Genomic DNA, 18,060 nt, shown 5'->3' with positions numbered 1-18,060 from the left:
TTACCTGTTCAATCCCAGGATGGGTGGTGTTGTAGAGGGTGCGAGTCTCTATGTGTTCAGGCACCAGCCCACAGGTGTGGAGGAGATGGAGGGCCAAGCGCTCTTTTTCGGGCCCCAGGAAGCCATGGGAAGCTACTTTGGTCTCTGAAAGGAGGAAGCCAAGTACCGTAGAATCATGTTATTTGGAAACTTGCCAAATGGGTCACAGGGGCTTGAGATGTCCAAGCAGGGTAGAAAGAAAAAGAAAACTCTGCAGCAGGGCAGCCTGTATTCTGCAACCTGTATACATTATGTAAATGGAGCATATTTGCAGAATACCTCTTTTTTGGCAACATTTTTATTTGCGTTTTTTTCCAAAAACAATGGAACCAGTCAGATCCTAGGTCCATCTAGCTCAGTACTGCCTACACTAACTGGCAGCGACTCTCCAGCGTTTCAGACAGGGGACACTTCCAGCCCTACCAGGAGACATCAGGGATTGAACCTGGAACCTTCTGCATGCAAAGCAGGTGCTCTTCCACTCAGCTGCCTACAGCCCTTCTCTCCTTCCCTTCTAGATGATCCAAAGTCCAGCTAGAATCTCTCTCCCCCCCCCCCGAATTCCCCTCCTCCTTTGCTGCTATGCTATATGATTCCAGGTGGACATTACAGAACTCTCCTTTGAATAAAGGACTTCTAAGCTCCAAATTCAGCACAAAACTAGCAACAGAGCTTTCAGCTTCTCCATGCTGCTCTTACACCCCCCCAATTCATTTTTCTCCATTCCAAATCCAGATTTAATTCCCTTTCTTGCTCTCTCTCTTTGTCATTTCTACCCAAAGCTTTATCCAGAACATTCTCAGAGACCCCCTTTCCTCTCCCTCCTGTGCCTTCCCAAGCTACTTCCCAAGACATTCTGCTGGTTTCCTCCTGCAAGGCCATTTCACTTTATTCTTGTAAACGAAGCTGTAGGGATGTCAGAGAATTCTGCTGAAAACAGAAACAGGAGCTGATGTTCGCTTATGGATATCTGACTAGTGAACATGATCAGTATTCACTGTTGTTGCAGCTTTCAGTACAGAAATGATAGGCAGTTGATTACCCCGCTATTTCCATTGTGTCCTTTGCATTGAAATGAATAGGGTGGAATAACACAATGACAATGTAACTTACATGCAATTATGTAACCGATATAAATTATGTAATTTCGACACAGCTGGATAGAGGCATGAATAATGTAGTTTTTGGTGAAACATGAACTGCAGCAGAACGGAAACAGTGCTGCATGTGATGAATACAGGATGGAATGGAAAACTATACCTTCTTGCATCTATAATTTTAAATGTCTCACATTGTTGACTGCTTTAAGCTCTGTAGTGCTGAAATTATTGCCTGTTCCCTACCTCACCTTTTTACCCAGAAACTTCATTCATTGATCAAAATCACCAAACTGTATCCATTTTCCTCCCCTGTCTCCTTTTCCCAAAGATCCCATACATACCTGTCGTTTCTTTGTGGTATGTTGGACCCCAAAGACTACTGTTTTAGAATGATTTCCCTTTAGGGCTTTGGGTAGACAGCCTCCATCTCCCAGTCAGTTTTCACCTCAGCTTGACATCTGTACCTGTTTCTATGAACTGGTACCTTGAATACTTAGTTTTAACTCTTTAAATGCCAATTATTTAGTAGTGTGTCACTTACGAAAGCCTCTGTTAACATCCTTTAAATAAATATTGTCCCCCTTTTTGATACAGTAAAGTTACTTAAAATTTATCTTTGCTATCCTTGACTATATTAACTCTTGAGGTGCAAATTCCAGAGCACACTGAGGTCTCAACATCCAAAAGGCCTGAACACGGGTGTTAGGGTCGCATGTGAGAACTGCAGGCTTGTGAACAAACTGCACACCTCATCTCCTCACTCACAGGCCTGGTTTGCACATAATGCTAAGTGATTATTTGTTTAAGCCAAGGGTTGTTTAACAAACCATTAGTTATCCACAAATTGTCCCACAGATGATAAAACAAACCATGGCTTGTTTCTCCAAAGTTTGTTGTGTTTTCTAGCTGCTCTTCCCTCATGCTTTTGAAGCTTGTTAAATGTCTGAGGTGGTGTGGTTGAACAAATCATGATTAAGAAATGGTGCTTGGTTCACACATAACACCAAGCTATATTTAAATCAATGTTTGCCATGGTTTGTTGGCAATAAACAAGTGGCTTGACTGTGCAAACCATGCTTAAGAAAGGGTGCTGGGTTCACATATAACACTAAGCCATGGTTTAACCAACCATAGTTCAATAAACCACGGTTTAGCATTATTTGTGAATGAAATCATTGTTTAAGCACTCAGAGAGGAGAAGTGAGCAGGAATCAACAGCAACGAGGAGGCAAGCCAGAGCTTCAGGGGTTGGCAGTGGGCGCCCTATTGGAGTGTCGTACTGAGCAGGTGCCTGGCAATACCAGTGGTTTATAGTGACATCTGCTCAACATTCAGGGGAGCACAAGGTCTCCCTCCACCCCCGCTTGAGAATATTTTGAGATACTCACCGAAGTCAGACAGTTGGTAAGTCCTACCCAAGAAAGTGGCTCTGCTTCCATCTTCATTTATGTCAGGCTGAGGTATGTTTTTGATTTGAGCATAATTCTCCAAGAGCTGGCTGGGAAGAAGCTGGTCTCGCCACTGACTGGGGCCACAGCTGTGTGGGAAGATGGGGTCAGGAGGTCAAGTAGACATCTGAAGGGTGAACTGCCCAAGTGCTCTAGTTTTTGCTGGAATAGGCCACGCTTTGGATTGCAGACTAGATCTTGCATGTTTGAAAGTCGGGGGTGGGAGGGGGACATAGCTATAAAACAACCCAAACATGGAAAACTAGGAGAAAGCGAGGACAGAAGCCTTCTGCCTGATGTTCTGGTTTTCCCTGTGTGGAGAAGCACTGAAATATGGAATCCACACCCCTTCTTGCAGTCAAAAGTCCAGGAAAAGCTTCATTGCAAGAACTGGTAAAGTGCTCTGAAAAATGCAGAAGGGCAAGGTTTTGTTTTTCTGCCCTCAGATGTAGAAATATTTCAAATGCCCCATTCAGGTTCCAAATACTGCAGTCTGAATAAGATATGTTAATGATGTGCAGGGTTATTCATTTATTTTGTATAAGTTGCTTCAGCGTCCCGTACCTTGCCTCTTGGAGGCCCTGCTCAGACCCCTCTGGTGTATGAGACTATTTTCCTTATTATTTTGAATGTTTTTAAGCAGCCTTTCTGGACCATGTCCACTCCAGGTGACAAAGATCAATACATTCATAAAACACAAAAATAAAACATAATGCAACACCCTCGTGCTACCCTGGGATCCTTTGGGGAGGAAGGGTGGGATATAAACAAACAAACAGATACACATTTATTAAAATTAAAAAACAAAAGCAAAGTACATTTTCAGGTGTCATGGATCTTAGAGATCAGGAGTCTTGGCGGTAGTGCTCAAAATGCAGCATTTCACTTAGTTTTGACTGAACTTTGTAAATTCCTGCTGCTCAAGCAGCCCATCTAGCAATCTTTGCTTCGTGGTTGGAATGGTGCCCATGATCTCATAGAAATATTGAGAAAGGATGAAAATATGAATTATATTCACTTTCCCATTAAGCTTGATAAAGCTAATCTCTCGTTTTTGTCTTTTTCACGTTGTCCTTTTTGGCTAGCTGTTTCCTCTTAGCTCAGTGTTTTATAATCAGTATCTGCCAACATGATTAGATGTTTGATCATATGCGTTTCACCTATTTGATCCCTATCCCAGTAAGAGTAAAGAAAGACTTTAAGGGGAAGGAACTTGGTTAAGCTATCATTGTTAATAAGGGTTGCTTACATGATAAAATGAACACATAGCAGAAATATTTCTGGAGCTTCAAAGCAGTTGTATTGTGGATCACAGGCAGAGAACTCAAACACAGCCTAAAAATCAAGTGTTTTGTTTTTCACTTCTATGGAAGTTCATTGTTTCTGAAAAGCTAAGTTGGAGGTTGCTCCATCGGGAGCGATCCTCCAGGTCTAATATTTTTAGTTTGTGTTCTCGTTGGATGCGTTTGAGTTTGGGCATAGTTTCTGAGTTTTTTAGACCTAGCTCCATAAGCTTTTCTGGGGTCTTCGTTACTGCCGTGACTATTGTAGTGACTGATTTTATTTCCTCCTTTATTGGGTTTAGTGTTTCAAGCCATTCGCCTGAGAGTTCTTGTTTAAATTGTTGCAACATGAGTTTTAATAGTGCCTATATTGTCCTTACCAGGGTGAGACCCTCTTGGTGCCATTGTGGGCTTATTGTTAGAGTCATTGCCAGTCTGAGTGGTGTTTTGGTGGTCAGTTAAGTACTTATCTTAATTCTCCCAGGTGTTGCAGTGGAGTGGCTCACACCCTGCTAGGACCCCCAGTTTTGTGGTCAATTCAGGAAGTTTAACTGGCTTTTTAAATTCAGTTTGCTCAAGGTGGGATGGGAGCAGAGTTCTAGTGTGCCATCTTGCCCTGGTGATGTCACTGGAACCCCATTGTGTAAGAAAAGCTGACATGTAGCTGATAAAACGACTTCAGACAATTCATGGTGTAAGAGTGATGATCCAAGACTTTTTTTTGTCTTGCTGTGCCCTGTTCCATCCCAAGCAATGGCAGTGATGCTGCTATTGGAAGGGCAGCTCTGTGGAATCAGCCTACCACACTAGCTGCTCCCGGCTGTTGCAGCCAAAACATTGCCTCTGACAATGAGCCTATCCTGAGCAGCTGCCTGTGTCAGTCCACAAGGCACCCCCCCCCCTATCTATTCCTTGCTACTTACACGCAGTAAGACTGTGGAAGCCCACAGTTGGCCCCGTAGCGGGAGAAGACCCGGTCCTCCAGATCAATGTTGGTGTCTCCAATCATATCATCAGGGGGAAAGACATCGAAGTCAAAGAATGAGATCTTCAAGTCCTTTTCTGCTGGGATGTTGCACGTGAGTTCATACATACTGTGGGGATCATAGAAAGGGGGAGAAGAAATCATTCCCATACTCTATCTCTTGCATGTCCTGCTCATTCAGATAAGCCTTTGGCAGGAATGCACATGTGACCTTTAAGAAAAATGGCACAGGTCGACCAGTACAAGTGGGGGGCTTGCAAATAGGGATGGGTGAATCTGTTTCTTGTAGTTTCTCATTTTTCCAGTCTTAAGGGCAGTTCTCCAATTTCCACATGAGTTTGTGATTTTTTAATTATGAATTCTCATGAAAATTCACCAGCATTTTAATGTAAATTTCTCTTAAAATGCACATTTTTAAATGCAGTTTTACTTGTCTAGTATACACAACTTCCCCTAACATAATGCATTATTGCATGCTGTTTTCACTAACAGGAATTTTAGTTTGTTCTCTTAATATGCACAAATCTGTCTGCCATTTTGTCTAATATACATAACTCTGCAAAGCAATCTTCCCTAATACAATGCATTTTTGGTGTTATTTTCATCAATGCATTTCTATGCACACTGTACCCTAGTATATGCATGTTTGTACACATCACTTGGCTGGAGAACCGCACTTCCAAATTTGGAGAAGTGCAGATTTAAAAGGATGGCTGAGTTTCGGCTCCTGTATTGTTTCAGAAAGTCCAAATTGCAGTGGTCCACCTTTAAAGGCGAACTGAATCAAATTCCTCCCCCATCCCTACCTGCAATGGAATGTTGCAGCGTGCCCCAGCACCGGCTTCAGCCAGGGTGGCATACAAAAGGAAAGGAAAATAAAACCCAATAGAAATCAATTAAAGATGAAAACAACATCAGCATGAATAAAAACTTTAGAGGCTGTTTTAAAACAAAACAAGGAAAGCAGACTAATATAGAGCTTTAAAATGTCTTTTTACTATTGTCTTTCCTTAAAAGAGAATGTTGGTGATGTAGTTCAGTATCGCTCATGCACCTATTTTTCTGCATCTACTCAGTGCTTCATATTCTGCTTGAGGTTCTTTGTTCGTATTTCTCTCTGTGCTGCTTTGTGGAGGGAAGTGGGCGGGCCTGGCCCTGAAATGTGACTAACTGGAATAAATATATGCTTAGAAACTATGTTTTGATGCTCTGGTGCCAACCAGCTTCTGGCCTCTGTCTTCATTTCCTTCCACTGTCCTGGATGTTAAGTTGCTCCACAATATTGTGGGTTAAAAAGTTTGCCACCATCACTACCACCACCAGCATCAAAATATGACGGCTACTAGATGAGGCTGCCATGTTTCTGTGGTGATGGCTATTTTTAAAACCCATGTTATGATGGAGTACTTCAACATCCAGGATGCTGGGAGGAAATAAAGATGGCAGCAGGAAGCTTGGCATGGGAGGGGAGCCCTCTCCCTGGGCTCCAATCAAATGTGGTGAGGCAAGGCTGCAGGTCACTTTCCTTGATTCCACTCTCTTAGCTCATCCCAGGAAGTCACAGTGGCCTCAAAACTCCTTCATGATTGTGGATTCGATTTCCTCTGGAGATGCACGCAGCATCTACACCAGTCGCTCCATCATATCTTAGGGCTGTATCGCCTTTCGCTGTCCTGTAGCACAAGGGCTCCTGCGCTAGCGGTTGTTGTTGTTATGTGCCTTCAAATCGATCACGACTTATGGCGACCCTATGAATCAGCGACCTCCAAGAGCATCTGTCATGAACCACCCTGTTCAGATCTTGTAAGTTCAGGTCTGTGGCTTCCTTTATGGAATCGAACCATCTCTTGCTTGGCCTTCCTCTTTTTCTGCTCCCTTCTGCTTTTCCCAGCATTATTGTCTTTTCTAGAGAATCATGTCTTCTCATGATGTGTCCAAAGTATGATAACCTCAGTTTCATCATTTTAGCTTCTAGTGATAGTTCTGGTTTAATTTGTTCTAACATCCAATTATTTGTCTTTTTCGCAGTCCATGGTATCTGCAAAGCTCTCCTCCAACACCACATTTCAAATGAGTTGATTTTTCTCTTTTCCACTTTTTTCACTGTCCAACTTTCACATCCATACATAGAGATCGGGAATACCATGGTCTGAATGATCCTGACTTTGGTGTTCAGTGATACATCTTTGCATTTGAGGACCTTTTCTAGTTCTCTCACAGCTGGCCTCCCCAGTCCTAGCCTTCTTCTGATTTCTTGACTATTGGAGGGGTAAGTTTTAATGTTGTACAACAGGGGACGCCAATGCAAAAGTTGTGAGAGTGGAAATTAGCTGCACAACAGATTGCACAATCTGTTGCACAACAAAGTTACCAGCAGCCTGCTTATGCATTCTCTTGTGCAACAACATACCATGGTGGAAAAAAATTCACCAATGGAACAAGTATAATGTTAAGTGACTTTAAATTAGATCGACAATGGATACAACCCTCTGTATTATTATTATTATTACATTTGTGTCCTGCCCTTCTTCCACTAAGCTCAGGTTGGCATATGTGTACATGGACTATCTCACATCATCTGCACAACAACCCTGCTAAGTGGATGAGGCTGAGAAAGAGGGAGTGATTGGCTGAAGGTTATCCAGTGAGCTTCATGAGTGGCTGAGTAGGGATCTAAATGCAGCTGAGGTCCAGCACTCTAATCATTGCACCACAGTGGGTCTCAAGATATGGGTCAAGAAAGGACAAAAAATACTCTTCCATATCGCAGTAGGTTTCTGCAATGGGGAGGCGAGCATAGTGTCAGAGTGTGGGTGAAGAGTAGGGATGGGATTGGCTGGCCAGTGCCAGTTTGAAAGCATTCAATTGACCTGACAGGCTGGCATCAATTCGAGTTCGTTCTTTATCCACTAGCTCAGCCGTTCCCATCCAGTGTGCCTCCAGATGTTGTTGGACCACAATTCCCATCTTTCCTGACCATTGGCAATGCTGGCTAAGGCTGATGGGAGTTGTGGTCCAGCAACATCTGGAGGCACACTGTTTGGGAAAGGCTGCACTAGCTGCTGCTCTTACCAATCTGTGGGTTTTTTTTACTCTTAAAAATATCAATATTAATACTGATATTTTTAAAGGAAATATCAATACCTTTAAAGGAAATATTGATAAATTATGATTCTTAAAATTGATATTTTAGAGGCAGGTTTTGTTTTTTTAAATCTATTTTCAAAAATAGCAGTGGAAATTCACAACATCAAAATCTGATCCTCAGTGATTGAGAATAAGTCAATGGAAAATTCAGTACTAAATCCACATCCAGCAGAATTCTAGCACATCCCTAGAGAAGAGATCAGACTGGATAGGCAGAGGTTACCTCCCAAAGACGGGCTCCAGGGTGTTGGGAATATACTCCTCCCTCTCACCAATCCTTTTCTTTCCTAGCTTGATCCAGACGTAGGGGTCACACTGCAGCAGGATACAGCCAGAGCAGAATGTTAGGAGGAAAGTTTTAAATCTCCCCGCCCCAATGTCACCCCCATAACGTTCCATTGGCATCCATCCACATGCTGGTTTTATTTGTATAACTCAATCCTGTATTTGGTTTTATGCTGTTTTTTAAAAATTGTTTCAATTTTTGGTTTGGACTGTGTATATTTCCGCTGCATGGGGACTTTGTGAGAAAGGTGGATTATGAATACATTTTACAAACAAGTAAATAAGCAACAGTACCAGCACACTGGAGCAGGAAGAGGAAAGGGGAGGGGGCAGAGAAGGGACCTGCAAGCAAGGAGTGGCCCAAGCATTTGATTTAAAAAAAACACTTTTGTATTCATTTTAACCTAAAATATACACTGTAATTCTCATTTCAATACATTTCGTTCAGCCAAGAACTATATCGCAAAATTCAGAGGAGTGTGAAAACCAAAGGATAGCCGAGTGTTGATCCCCAGTTTATGCTGGAAGTGTAAACAAGGCAGATTTGCTTATGAATGTAGGGCCCATCTACACAGCCGTTTAGTGTGTGTTTGGTGCTGCTTGGATTCCCTCTTAATGCACATGGTTCACATGACCTTAGTGGCAAGCAGAAGCTATCACGCAGTTTCCCCCCTGTAAATCCGTACTAACCCAATCCTCTGATAATACGAAAAGTTTAAAACAATACGGCTCCATTCCGCTCCACACATCTTTGCAGATGGTTTGCTCTGATGGTTTTTAGTGGGTGGGTGAATCATCACTTTCAGCTATTCTCCTTTCTCCACCCATTAAGTCTCCCATGAATTCCGTTTTGTTTCCAGTGGTTTGTCTAGCAACTTTTGACTGCTCTGTCCTCCCCCCCTTCACAGTTTGCTGCAGCCCTTTCTTTCTTCCCTTTCTCCTCAAGCAAACTTCCTTCACTTCTTTTATGTCCTAAAAAATCTATTAAGTGGATTAAAAAAAAAGTCCACCTCAAAAATATCGATAGCAATATTAATACTGATATTTTGGAAAAATATAGATATTGATATTTTCAGAAAATATAAATATTGGTATTGATATACAGTAGGGCCCCGCTTCTCGGCACCCCACTTTTTGGCATTCTGCTAATACAGAGCCAGCGGGCAATCAGCTGGAGGGGGGGCTGGAGTTCCCTGCGCTCCAGCTGATCTCGCCGGAAGAGGGGAAGATCAGATGTAGCACGCTCCAGCTGATCTTCTCTTCCGGCGCGATGAGATTCCCGTGCTCGAGCTGATCGCGCCCAGGAAGATCAGCTGTAGTGCACTACAGCTGATCTCCTCTGGCGCAATCAGCGGGTCAGGTTCCAGACCTCCGTGCTACAGCTGATCCGCTTTTCGGAGGTTTTCGCTTTTCAGCGGGGGTCTGGAACCTAACCTGCCATATGAGTGGGACCCTACTGTATATTTTTTAAAATATCGATATTATGTTGATTTGTTTTCTAGTGGGGAAAAATTAACTCAGAAAGGGGCAGTGGAGAAAGGGGTGCCCAGATGACCCCACTTCTTTTCAACCGCCAAGCTTTAGGAAGCGGTGGGGCCAGGAAGGAGTGGAAATATTGCTCAGGTAAAAAATATTTGCACATGCCCAGTAACTGAGCAACCGGAGAGAGTAAAAAAGTAAAGTTAGAGGGCAGGGCTACAAGGAAACAGCAATACTCATCCTTCCCAGAGGAACGCCTGCTTGTGTGAATGGAAAACAACGGATTTGAAGCTACCATTGAGCACAAAGTGTGGACCTTGCAAATCTATTACGATGGTAAAAGCTGTGTATTTGTTATGAAGAAATGCTCCCATGTGGATAAGCCCATAGATCGAACAAAATATTTGGGCATCCCTGACTGTTCCTTTGTTCAGAGAGAACTGTGCTGCAAATTTGCAAAATTGTTCTCCAGAGCTTGCCTCGAGAGTGGAAAAAAGGTACATTTGTACTGAAAATAAGGGAGCTTCCAAAATGGACCTCTCTATTGTAAAACCATTTATTTATTTTAAAGCATGCGTAGATTGCTTAATATTTTAAAAATAGCTATAGGCACTATTCTAAAAATCAATACCCATTAAAACAATATGCAGCCTAAAACCAATAAAGCAACAGTATAAAAACATAGAAAATCATCTAAAAGAGAGCGTTATAGTCAACTAAGTCCTAAGAGTAGACCCACTGAAATTAATGAACATAAGGGTGAGGAAAGGAGACCCCTGTTCCCCTCTCAGAGCTACAATTCCCAGAGTGGTTTAGCAACCAGTTCCTCTTCCCAGGAAACTCTGAAAATTATAGCTCTGTGAGAGAAAAGAGGAGACTCCTAACAACTCTCACCACCTTTCACAAACTACACTTCCCAAGATTCTTTGGGGGAAGCTATGACTGTTTAAAGCAGTATGATACTGCTTTTACAATACAGATGGAGCCTAACTTAGGTTAATTAATTTCAGTGGGACTGTTGCTCTAAGTAGGACTAAGCAGAAAAGAACCCATTCAGCCTCCTTCCTCAGTTGATCTGTGCAGAGCAGCTGAGGAGGGGGGGCATTATTACCCTCTCTCCACCGCAGTGTAGTGGCAAATTCAGAAATGCAGGGTCCCTTCATGTTATTCACAGCCATGCTTCCTCCCCCTGTTTTTTGCTATGGACTTGAGAATGAGATCCCAATTAAATGCCTTTTCCAACAACAACAGACACTCCTAGAAGCTAATAAGCATGAAAGAGGAGAGTGTTAGCTACTGAGAAGAGTCTCCTCAGTGGCTGTGTCACATCCTTTTACTCTGATTGGTTCCAATCAGCAGGAAAAGATAAAGAAGCATGTAAGAAGACTCTTCTCACATGGCCCTTTCAAGCTGATTGGCTCATAGCATGCTAAAGATATTGGGACCCTGCTCCTAAAAAAGTAAAGGGTCTAAGACCCCCGGAGCCCCCGACACCCCTGTTCTCCACTCACCAAATAATAAATCTGATAAGCAGGGAAGGTGCGATTTGCATCCCCACCAGGGCACTGTGTCTATTTTAATTTTCTTTTTGCTGCCGCTGTCAAAATCGGTGACGTCTGCTGTGGTGGGTGGGTGGAAAAAAATGCTTGTTGGAGCTAGATCAGGCTTTCAAACTGGGGCTCAGCCACGCGTGCTGCAAATTGAGCTTCTTATCATATGACACAGGGAAGCACAGAGCACGGAAAACAGTAACTACAGGCAAGTCAAGGAATATGGTTAATATTACCAGACCATTCCTATCCTTGGGCTGGAGGTTAAAGGCTCGGATAATGTAAATCCGAACCAGACATGTCTCGGAGACGTTTTCGGGAAGCTCCTGGAATTGGCGTGGAGGGGGTGGGACATTGGGGTCTTCTGGTATAGGATAGATCCGGAACAGCCCCTGCAAAACAAATCAGAGTTTTATTTAGAGTTACCAACTTCCCCCCCTGGAAACGCTCCTGCACGTGACGAGCAGGAAAATAACTTTTTCCTGCTTGATGTTGCTGTGATCTGCACCTGCTGATTTTCTGCTTCTCATACAGATGACATAGGCATAGAAGCCTTGCAACGCAAAATTGGACTCTTGCCTACGAAAGTGTATGCCACAATAAATGTGGTACGAGAGTGTTTGTTGTTTTTGCTGCAACACAGACTAGCCTGGCTACGCCTCGGGGAAAAGACATACACAAAACTCTACTTTAGAATTGTATTTCTATGAATTATTTAGCAGACTTCTACTGAATGCAGTCTCCAGTATGGAATTTCTGTGAATTCTTGTAGTTGAATAGCAAACAGGTCCACTTCAGGCCAGTGCTCACCTTGAATTCACCCCCCACTATGGGGTCATCATCTTTCAGCTGTCCCCTGTACAGCCGAAAGGTCTGGCAGAAATCCTGGAAGCCGTGGAATTCAGGCACGTCCTCCAATTCGCAGTTATAGATCTGGGAGAAGGCAACACAGACGTTGGGGGTAGCTCTTTGGCTAGGCTCCCTGCAGCTTATACACCTGGAGCCATCTCTCCCTAGGCACTGGTTGTATTTTCTTAAGTCTATTTCCCTCCTTTCTTCAGTCATGGAACCCAAGGCAGCATATATGTGGTTCCCAGGTGGTCACTTATCCGGGCACGGACCAGCGGATACTTTTCAACCCTCTGTACCCTAACATTTAATCCCAGCTCAGCTCTGAAGCTAGACGTATGCCTCAGGTCAGGAGGTGGAGGATAGTCATTTACGGGAAGAGCATGCAGAAGGTCCTAGATTCAATCCTCCACATCTCCAGGTGGGGCTGGGAGAGCCGCTGCCAGTCAGAGCAGACAATAGTGATTCAGTATAAGGCAGCTTCCTATGTTCCGATGCTGCAGGGGAGATATTGGCAGGAATGGGAGGGGTTAAGCACCCCTCTTTCCCACCGATTCTCCAGTACAAATCCTCCCCTCACCCCTACATTATCTCCAAAAAATGCGAGTTTGGGAGCAGGTGTTTAGCTGAGAAAACATGCAGTTCTCCCTTGTATTTCTGGCTAGGTTTCTACCATCCTCCCTCCTACGCGCACCTTCAGACTATCAAAGCCCCTCTCCAGGTAATTCCCGCTCTTTGCCAGATCCCCCATCGTCACATAGAACTTGCTCCACCAATCTATTTCTTCCTCTTCTTCATCCTCCACCACCTAAGAAGGGAGAGGGGAAATTTGGTTCGGGTCCACACGGCATTCTTTCAGAACTGAATGGGGTTTGTTCAGACCCGGATTTGTCTTGGGGGATCTGAGCTGTTGTTGAAATGATAGTGGCTGGCACAGCATTTTCTGTCTTTTGTGATGGCCCCTTAATGATTTTTTTCTAGATGGCTACATGGGAGGTCATGTGTTTGCTAAACTTAGGAAAAGTCAGAGGGGTGGGGCTTGTGGGTTTCATTAAGGATCCCTTTGTATGGCAGTCAATTCAAGCTCAAAAAAGTTTAATCCTCTTTATTTATTTATTTATGTTAAGGAAGAGGAAGATATTGCACAACTGAGAGTCCTTGATGTTGGAACCTGGCAGAACCTAGGACACCACAGAAGAATATATATGCCACAATAACTCTTTATAATAATAATAATAAAATTTAATTTATCTGTCGCCTATCTGGCCAGTGGCCACTCTAGGCGACGTACATACAATAAATTACAACAAAATAGAATACAAAAATACAGTGTAACAGTATAAATTATGCTAACAAACAAAATATGATAGGCAGTATTTAAATCATAAGGACATTAAACCTCCCCAGAAGTCCCAAAAGCCTGTTGGAAAAGCCAGGTCTTTAAGGCCTTGTGGAACATATTCAGGGAAGAGAAGTGCCGAAGATCTTGTGGGAGGGAGTTCCAGAGGGTGGGGGCCGCCACTGAGAAGTGCCTTTAATGTGCCACAGACTTCTTTGTTATTTTAAAGCAGGGATGGGTTACCCCTGGCCCCAGGGCCTAATTAGGCCTGCCAAGCAATTTTTTTCTGGCCTCCCAAGACCCTGTTGATTTTGGCAGCGATAGCATACACACACACACACAAAGTGGGGTGGGAGAGCTTTTGTGGGCAGGGAGGTTTAAATCTTTCCACCCAGCCCAGCACTCTTGATGGGGATGCAGATTACTCACTCCGAGTCACCGGATGAATTATCTGATTAGCAGGGAGTAAGCAATGACCCTCCGCTTCAGCTGATTTCCATGCATCAGTTGAGGACAGGACTGGGGGAGGCGGGGCTGTGTGCTGGTGTGTGGGTGTGAGAGAGTGTGGGGTGGCAATACTAATTTTTAGCTACATCCACCACTGGAGGGGGGGAAATTAACCACTCCTTTTTTTAAGCCTTCTGGGGAAATGAAATCAGATCAGATGCCAAGCTTGGGAGCCTCCTGATCTGTATGAATGAAGGAGTGATAAAGTCAACCAAAATGTTCAAAGGGATAGAACAACTCTTCTGTGATGAAAGGTTACAACATTTGAAGAAAACGGCCAGAGAAAAGTCCCCCCCCGTCTTTCATAATGCTGGAACTTGTGGACATCTGATGACGCTGAATGTTGGAAGATTCAGGACAGATATAAGGAAGCACCTCTTCATGCAATGCATGGTTAAACTATGGAATTCCTTCCCACAAGAGGTACTTACAGCCACCAACTCAGATTAGCCAGGGTAATAAGGCTATCAACAGCTACTAACCCTGATAGCTATGCTCTACCTCCCCTGTTGGAAGCAGTATGCTTCTGAATACCAGTTGCTAGAAACTGTGGGCTTCCCAGAGGCATCTGGTTGGCCACTGTGAGAACAGAATGCTGGACTAGATGGGCCACTGGCCTGACCCAGCCTTACGTTTTTAAGAGACGAATCTTGCATCATAACTTACCTTCTCTTCTTTTAGCTTCTTCCAGGACCATGCCTTGAAGGCAGCTTTGTTCAGCCCCTGCACAAAGCAGCAGAATGAATCTCACACAGGATGCTCCATATGCCCAGTGGCTGTCAAAACTTATTCCTCCTTCTGGGGGACCCTGTAGTTTCATGAAAGCTTATGGGATGCCTCAGCTGGCAGCTGTTTCCCCCCTCCCCAATCCATTGTCGCTGTTTTTCCTACCAGTCTCATGAGACTGCATCTGTGTTGTAGGCAAGTGGCCTAGACGAAACCCGCGGAGATAAAATGACAAACCAGCAGAAAGAAGTCATCCAAAGAAAAAGGAGAAGGAAGAGAAAAAAAACAGGAGTGTTTGTTGATGGCTTAACTTGCTTGGATGAAGGGCCTAGAAAGCTTTTGCTCTGATGCAGCTGCTGTGGCAGCTGATAGAGAACTGAGCAGCAAAGTGCAGGATCTGCCCTTTGGGGCATGCACACAGCACTCGCAGAGTAGTTTCTTCACATCAAAAGTTAATTTTGAGCTTAATGCTGGAGAACCTTTGAGGTGGCAGAACCCATCCGTGTTTGCTAACAGACTATGAAGACAGAGCCAGCCCAAGACATTTTGTTGTCTGGGATGAAGGACAAGGTGGTGCCCCCATTTCGGATGCAAAAGCAGATTGGGTTGGCAGCTGAATTTTATTTTGACGCTGGTGATGGGATAGCATCTTCCTGAGCACAGCAGGCTAGCTGAGGGGGAACAGACAGGCTGTCTTCGTCTTCCAACACCCTTGCCACCACTCCTTTTCACTTGCCTAATGGTAGGGCCGGCCGTGAATGAAGAAGAACAGTTTCCTTGATGCTACCAATCTGTTGCAGGGGTGTTTGGGGTGTGCTTTATGGGGTCACTCATTGTGCTCAAGGCCTCACTGCAACCTTGTGTGAAGCCTGGCCAGTGAACTGGGATCAAGAACACACTGGCATAATTCTTGCAGCCACAAACACTCTGAGAACCTTGGAGATAAGTAAGATTCATTGTTAGAAAGCCACCATCTTAGGATACCAGGGGTCTTAAAGGCTCATTTTCTCTCATGGGCAATGTGTTGTGTATGGTCATATTCTAGGGTCTCATGAGGAGGGAAGTGGGCCACTCTTGCTTGCCCTGCTTAGGGAGCCTTCCTTCAAGAAATCAGCCTGAGCTCACACAACATGGGCCATGATGCAAAACCCAGCCCTTTTGGCTACATGAGATCTTTATAACTATAGACCAGTGATTCTCAAATGGTGTGCAGAGGCACACTGGTGCGCCGCAAGAGGTGACTAGGTGTGCCGTGAATATTATGAAAGTATATTTTAAAAATGAGAAGAAACCCATTTGTATAGAAATGTATTACATCCATGATCAATTAATAGCTAGGCTAGGCCCTAAATATATTAATATATTTTAAATTTTGTACATGAAGTGCGCCAGAAAATTTTTATGTTTTACAGTGCGCCACGAACCAAAAAACTTTGAGAACCACTGCTATAGACCCTTCCCCAAGGAAGGAATGAAACTGAATTGAATATTAAGAAGACAACAGCATATGGCCCTAAGCTGCAGCAAAACTTACCCTCTTTATCTTCACCTTGGCAATGGCTGTTTGAGAAAGAGAAAAATCAAGAAAACATGGAATTAATGGTAAGCTTTGAAAGGTTTAATGGTAGAAATGAACAGGAACAAAACTCTTTACTTTGCTTCTGAGCAAGACTTTTCACATTTAGAGAACTGTTGGTTTATTATCTTTTGCTCATCCTAAGTGAGGCACCCTGTGATCTCCCATCCAGGCACCAACCTGATTCACGCTCCCCTTAGCTGCTGCTACAGCAAGTGTGGGGAATCTTTGGCCTTCCAGGTGTTGCTGAATCACAACGCCCGTCATCCCTGGCCATTGGCTGTGCTTGCTGAGGCTGATGGGAGATGTAGTTCAGTAACATCTGGAGGTTCTCTAAACCTGTGCTACAGCAACAGGTGTTCCCAGACCATTTCGCCGGGCATTTAAGGTCTGATATCATGGCCCACTTAAGCAAGACACAGCCCAGGTGCAGAAGCAACCCATAGGGCCACTTTCATAGGAGAGGCTCACCCAGAGGGGCAGAGCTGCAGGAATAGCCTCCTAGTAGTGGCATCACTGCCACTTACTGGGAGGAGTGAGGTGGAAGCGAGGTTGGGGCTGTGCAAGGGCAGTGGCAGAGCCAGTCCAGTGCTGCTGCAGATGCTCCTGCACAGTCCTGACCTTGCTGTCACCTTGCCCCTTCTGGAAGATGGCACTGATGCTGCTCCTGGGAGACTATTGCTCAGGAACTGAGGGTGACATGCTCGAGGCTATTCTCATTCTGTCCTTGCAATGACCTTGACAGAGTGTGGCTGGCTTCCAGACATATAGGGTGGTATCCAATGTTAGTACTACTGAGAGCAGGCCCATTAAAGTTAATCAATGTGAGTTGGGTTCATTAATTTCAATGGGTCTACTCTGAGTAGGACTGATTGGGATACAACCTGTATTTCCTGCATCTCATGTAAAAGCAATTGGTGGGAGAAGGGAAAGGAGTTTGCAGGAGGAAAGTGGCAGGTGGGGAAAGGGTCATGCACACCTTGCCCCTCCTCCAGCTGCTCCTCTCCACCCTCACCCTTCCATTGCCACTTTGCAGCTGTTTGGCAGCAACTGGAGTTCCTAGCCCCATGTCTCCAACTGGGCTTGTAGTTCAGTTCAGCCCTAACAAGAAACACGTGCAGTAAAACTCCCTTCTGAGCCAGTCAGAGATGCTGTAAGGTAGCACATACCTCTGAGAGGTAGATTATGGGCCTTTCTGTCTTCCCATGGGTCACAGTAGTACTGGCTCAGGGATCTCACAGTTGCCTGGCCCACCACTGGCTTGTATCCAAACTCTCTGTGATCTCTCACCTTCAGCTCGATGGGAGGCGCATAATCGTTGTCGACGGGCAGGTACTAAGGGAAATCGAGATGGACAGCATGAGATTTTCCCAGGAAGTGAATGACTGGGGGATCCCCTGGAGGTATGTCTCAATGCAAAGGCATGTCCTGTATTTTTTGGTCCTGGCCCTCCCACAGTAGATATTAAACTTCGGTACCTTAACGGGAAATGCTGTCATGCTGTGGCGAAGAGATTAATAAAGTTAGTAACTAATTAGTTACTGGGCTAGGTTCAAGCTGCTGGCATTGGTGAACAATGCCCTATACAGCTTGGGCAAGGATACCCTAAAAGATCGCCTCATCCCCTACTCACCCTGCTGTTCACTGTGTTCTGCATAAGAGGGCATCCTGCAGATATCATCCTATCAGGAGGTCTGTCCCATGTGATGTCAGAATCAGGCTTTTAGTGTGGTGGCACCAACTTTTT

General features: G+C 44.4%; 1 protein-coding gene across 1 annotated transcript in view; it reads right to left on the bottom strand.

The window, feature by feature from the left end:
- Window positions 1-18,060, bottom strand: part of FER1L5 (fer-1 like family member 5) — a 95,271-nt gene that overhangs the window by 18,441 nt on the left and 58,770 nt on the right. The window contains 9 exon segments of the mRNA XM_061593362.1: window positions 5-144; window positions 2,528-2,676; window positions 4,794-4,964; window positions 8,226-8,317; window positions 11,553-11,708; window positions 12,127-12,249; window positions 12,860-13,017; window positions 14,104-14,166; window positions 17,513-17,648. Coding sequence (XP_061449346.1) covers window positions 5-144; window positions 2,528-2,676; window positions 4,794-4,964; window positions 8,226-8,317; window positions 11,553-11,708; window positions 12,127-12,249; window positions 12,860-13,017; window positions 14,104-14,166; window positions 17,513-17,648 — 1,188 coding nt within the window.

This window comes from Rhineura floridana, chromosome 12 (genome assembly GCF_030035675.1).
Source record: "Rhineura floridana isolate rRhiFlo1 chromosome 12, rRhiFlo1.hap2, whole genome shotgun sequence".
NCBI classification, from domain to species: Eukaryota; Metazoa; Chordata; class Lepidosauria; order Squamata; family Rhineuridae; genus Rhineura; species Rhineura floridana.
The sequence above is the reverse complement of the archived record's forward strand: the minus strand, read 5'-3'. Positions and strand labels throughout refer to the sequence as shown.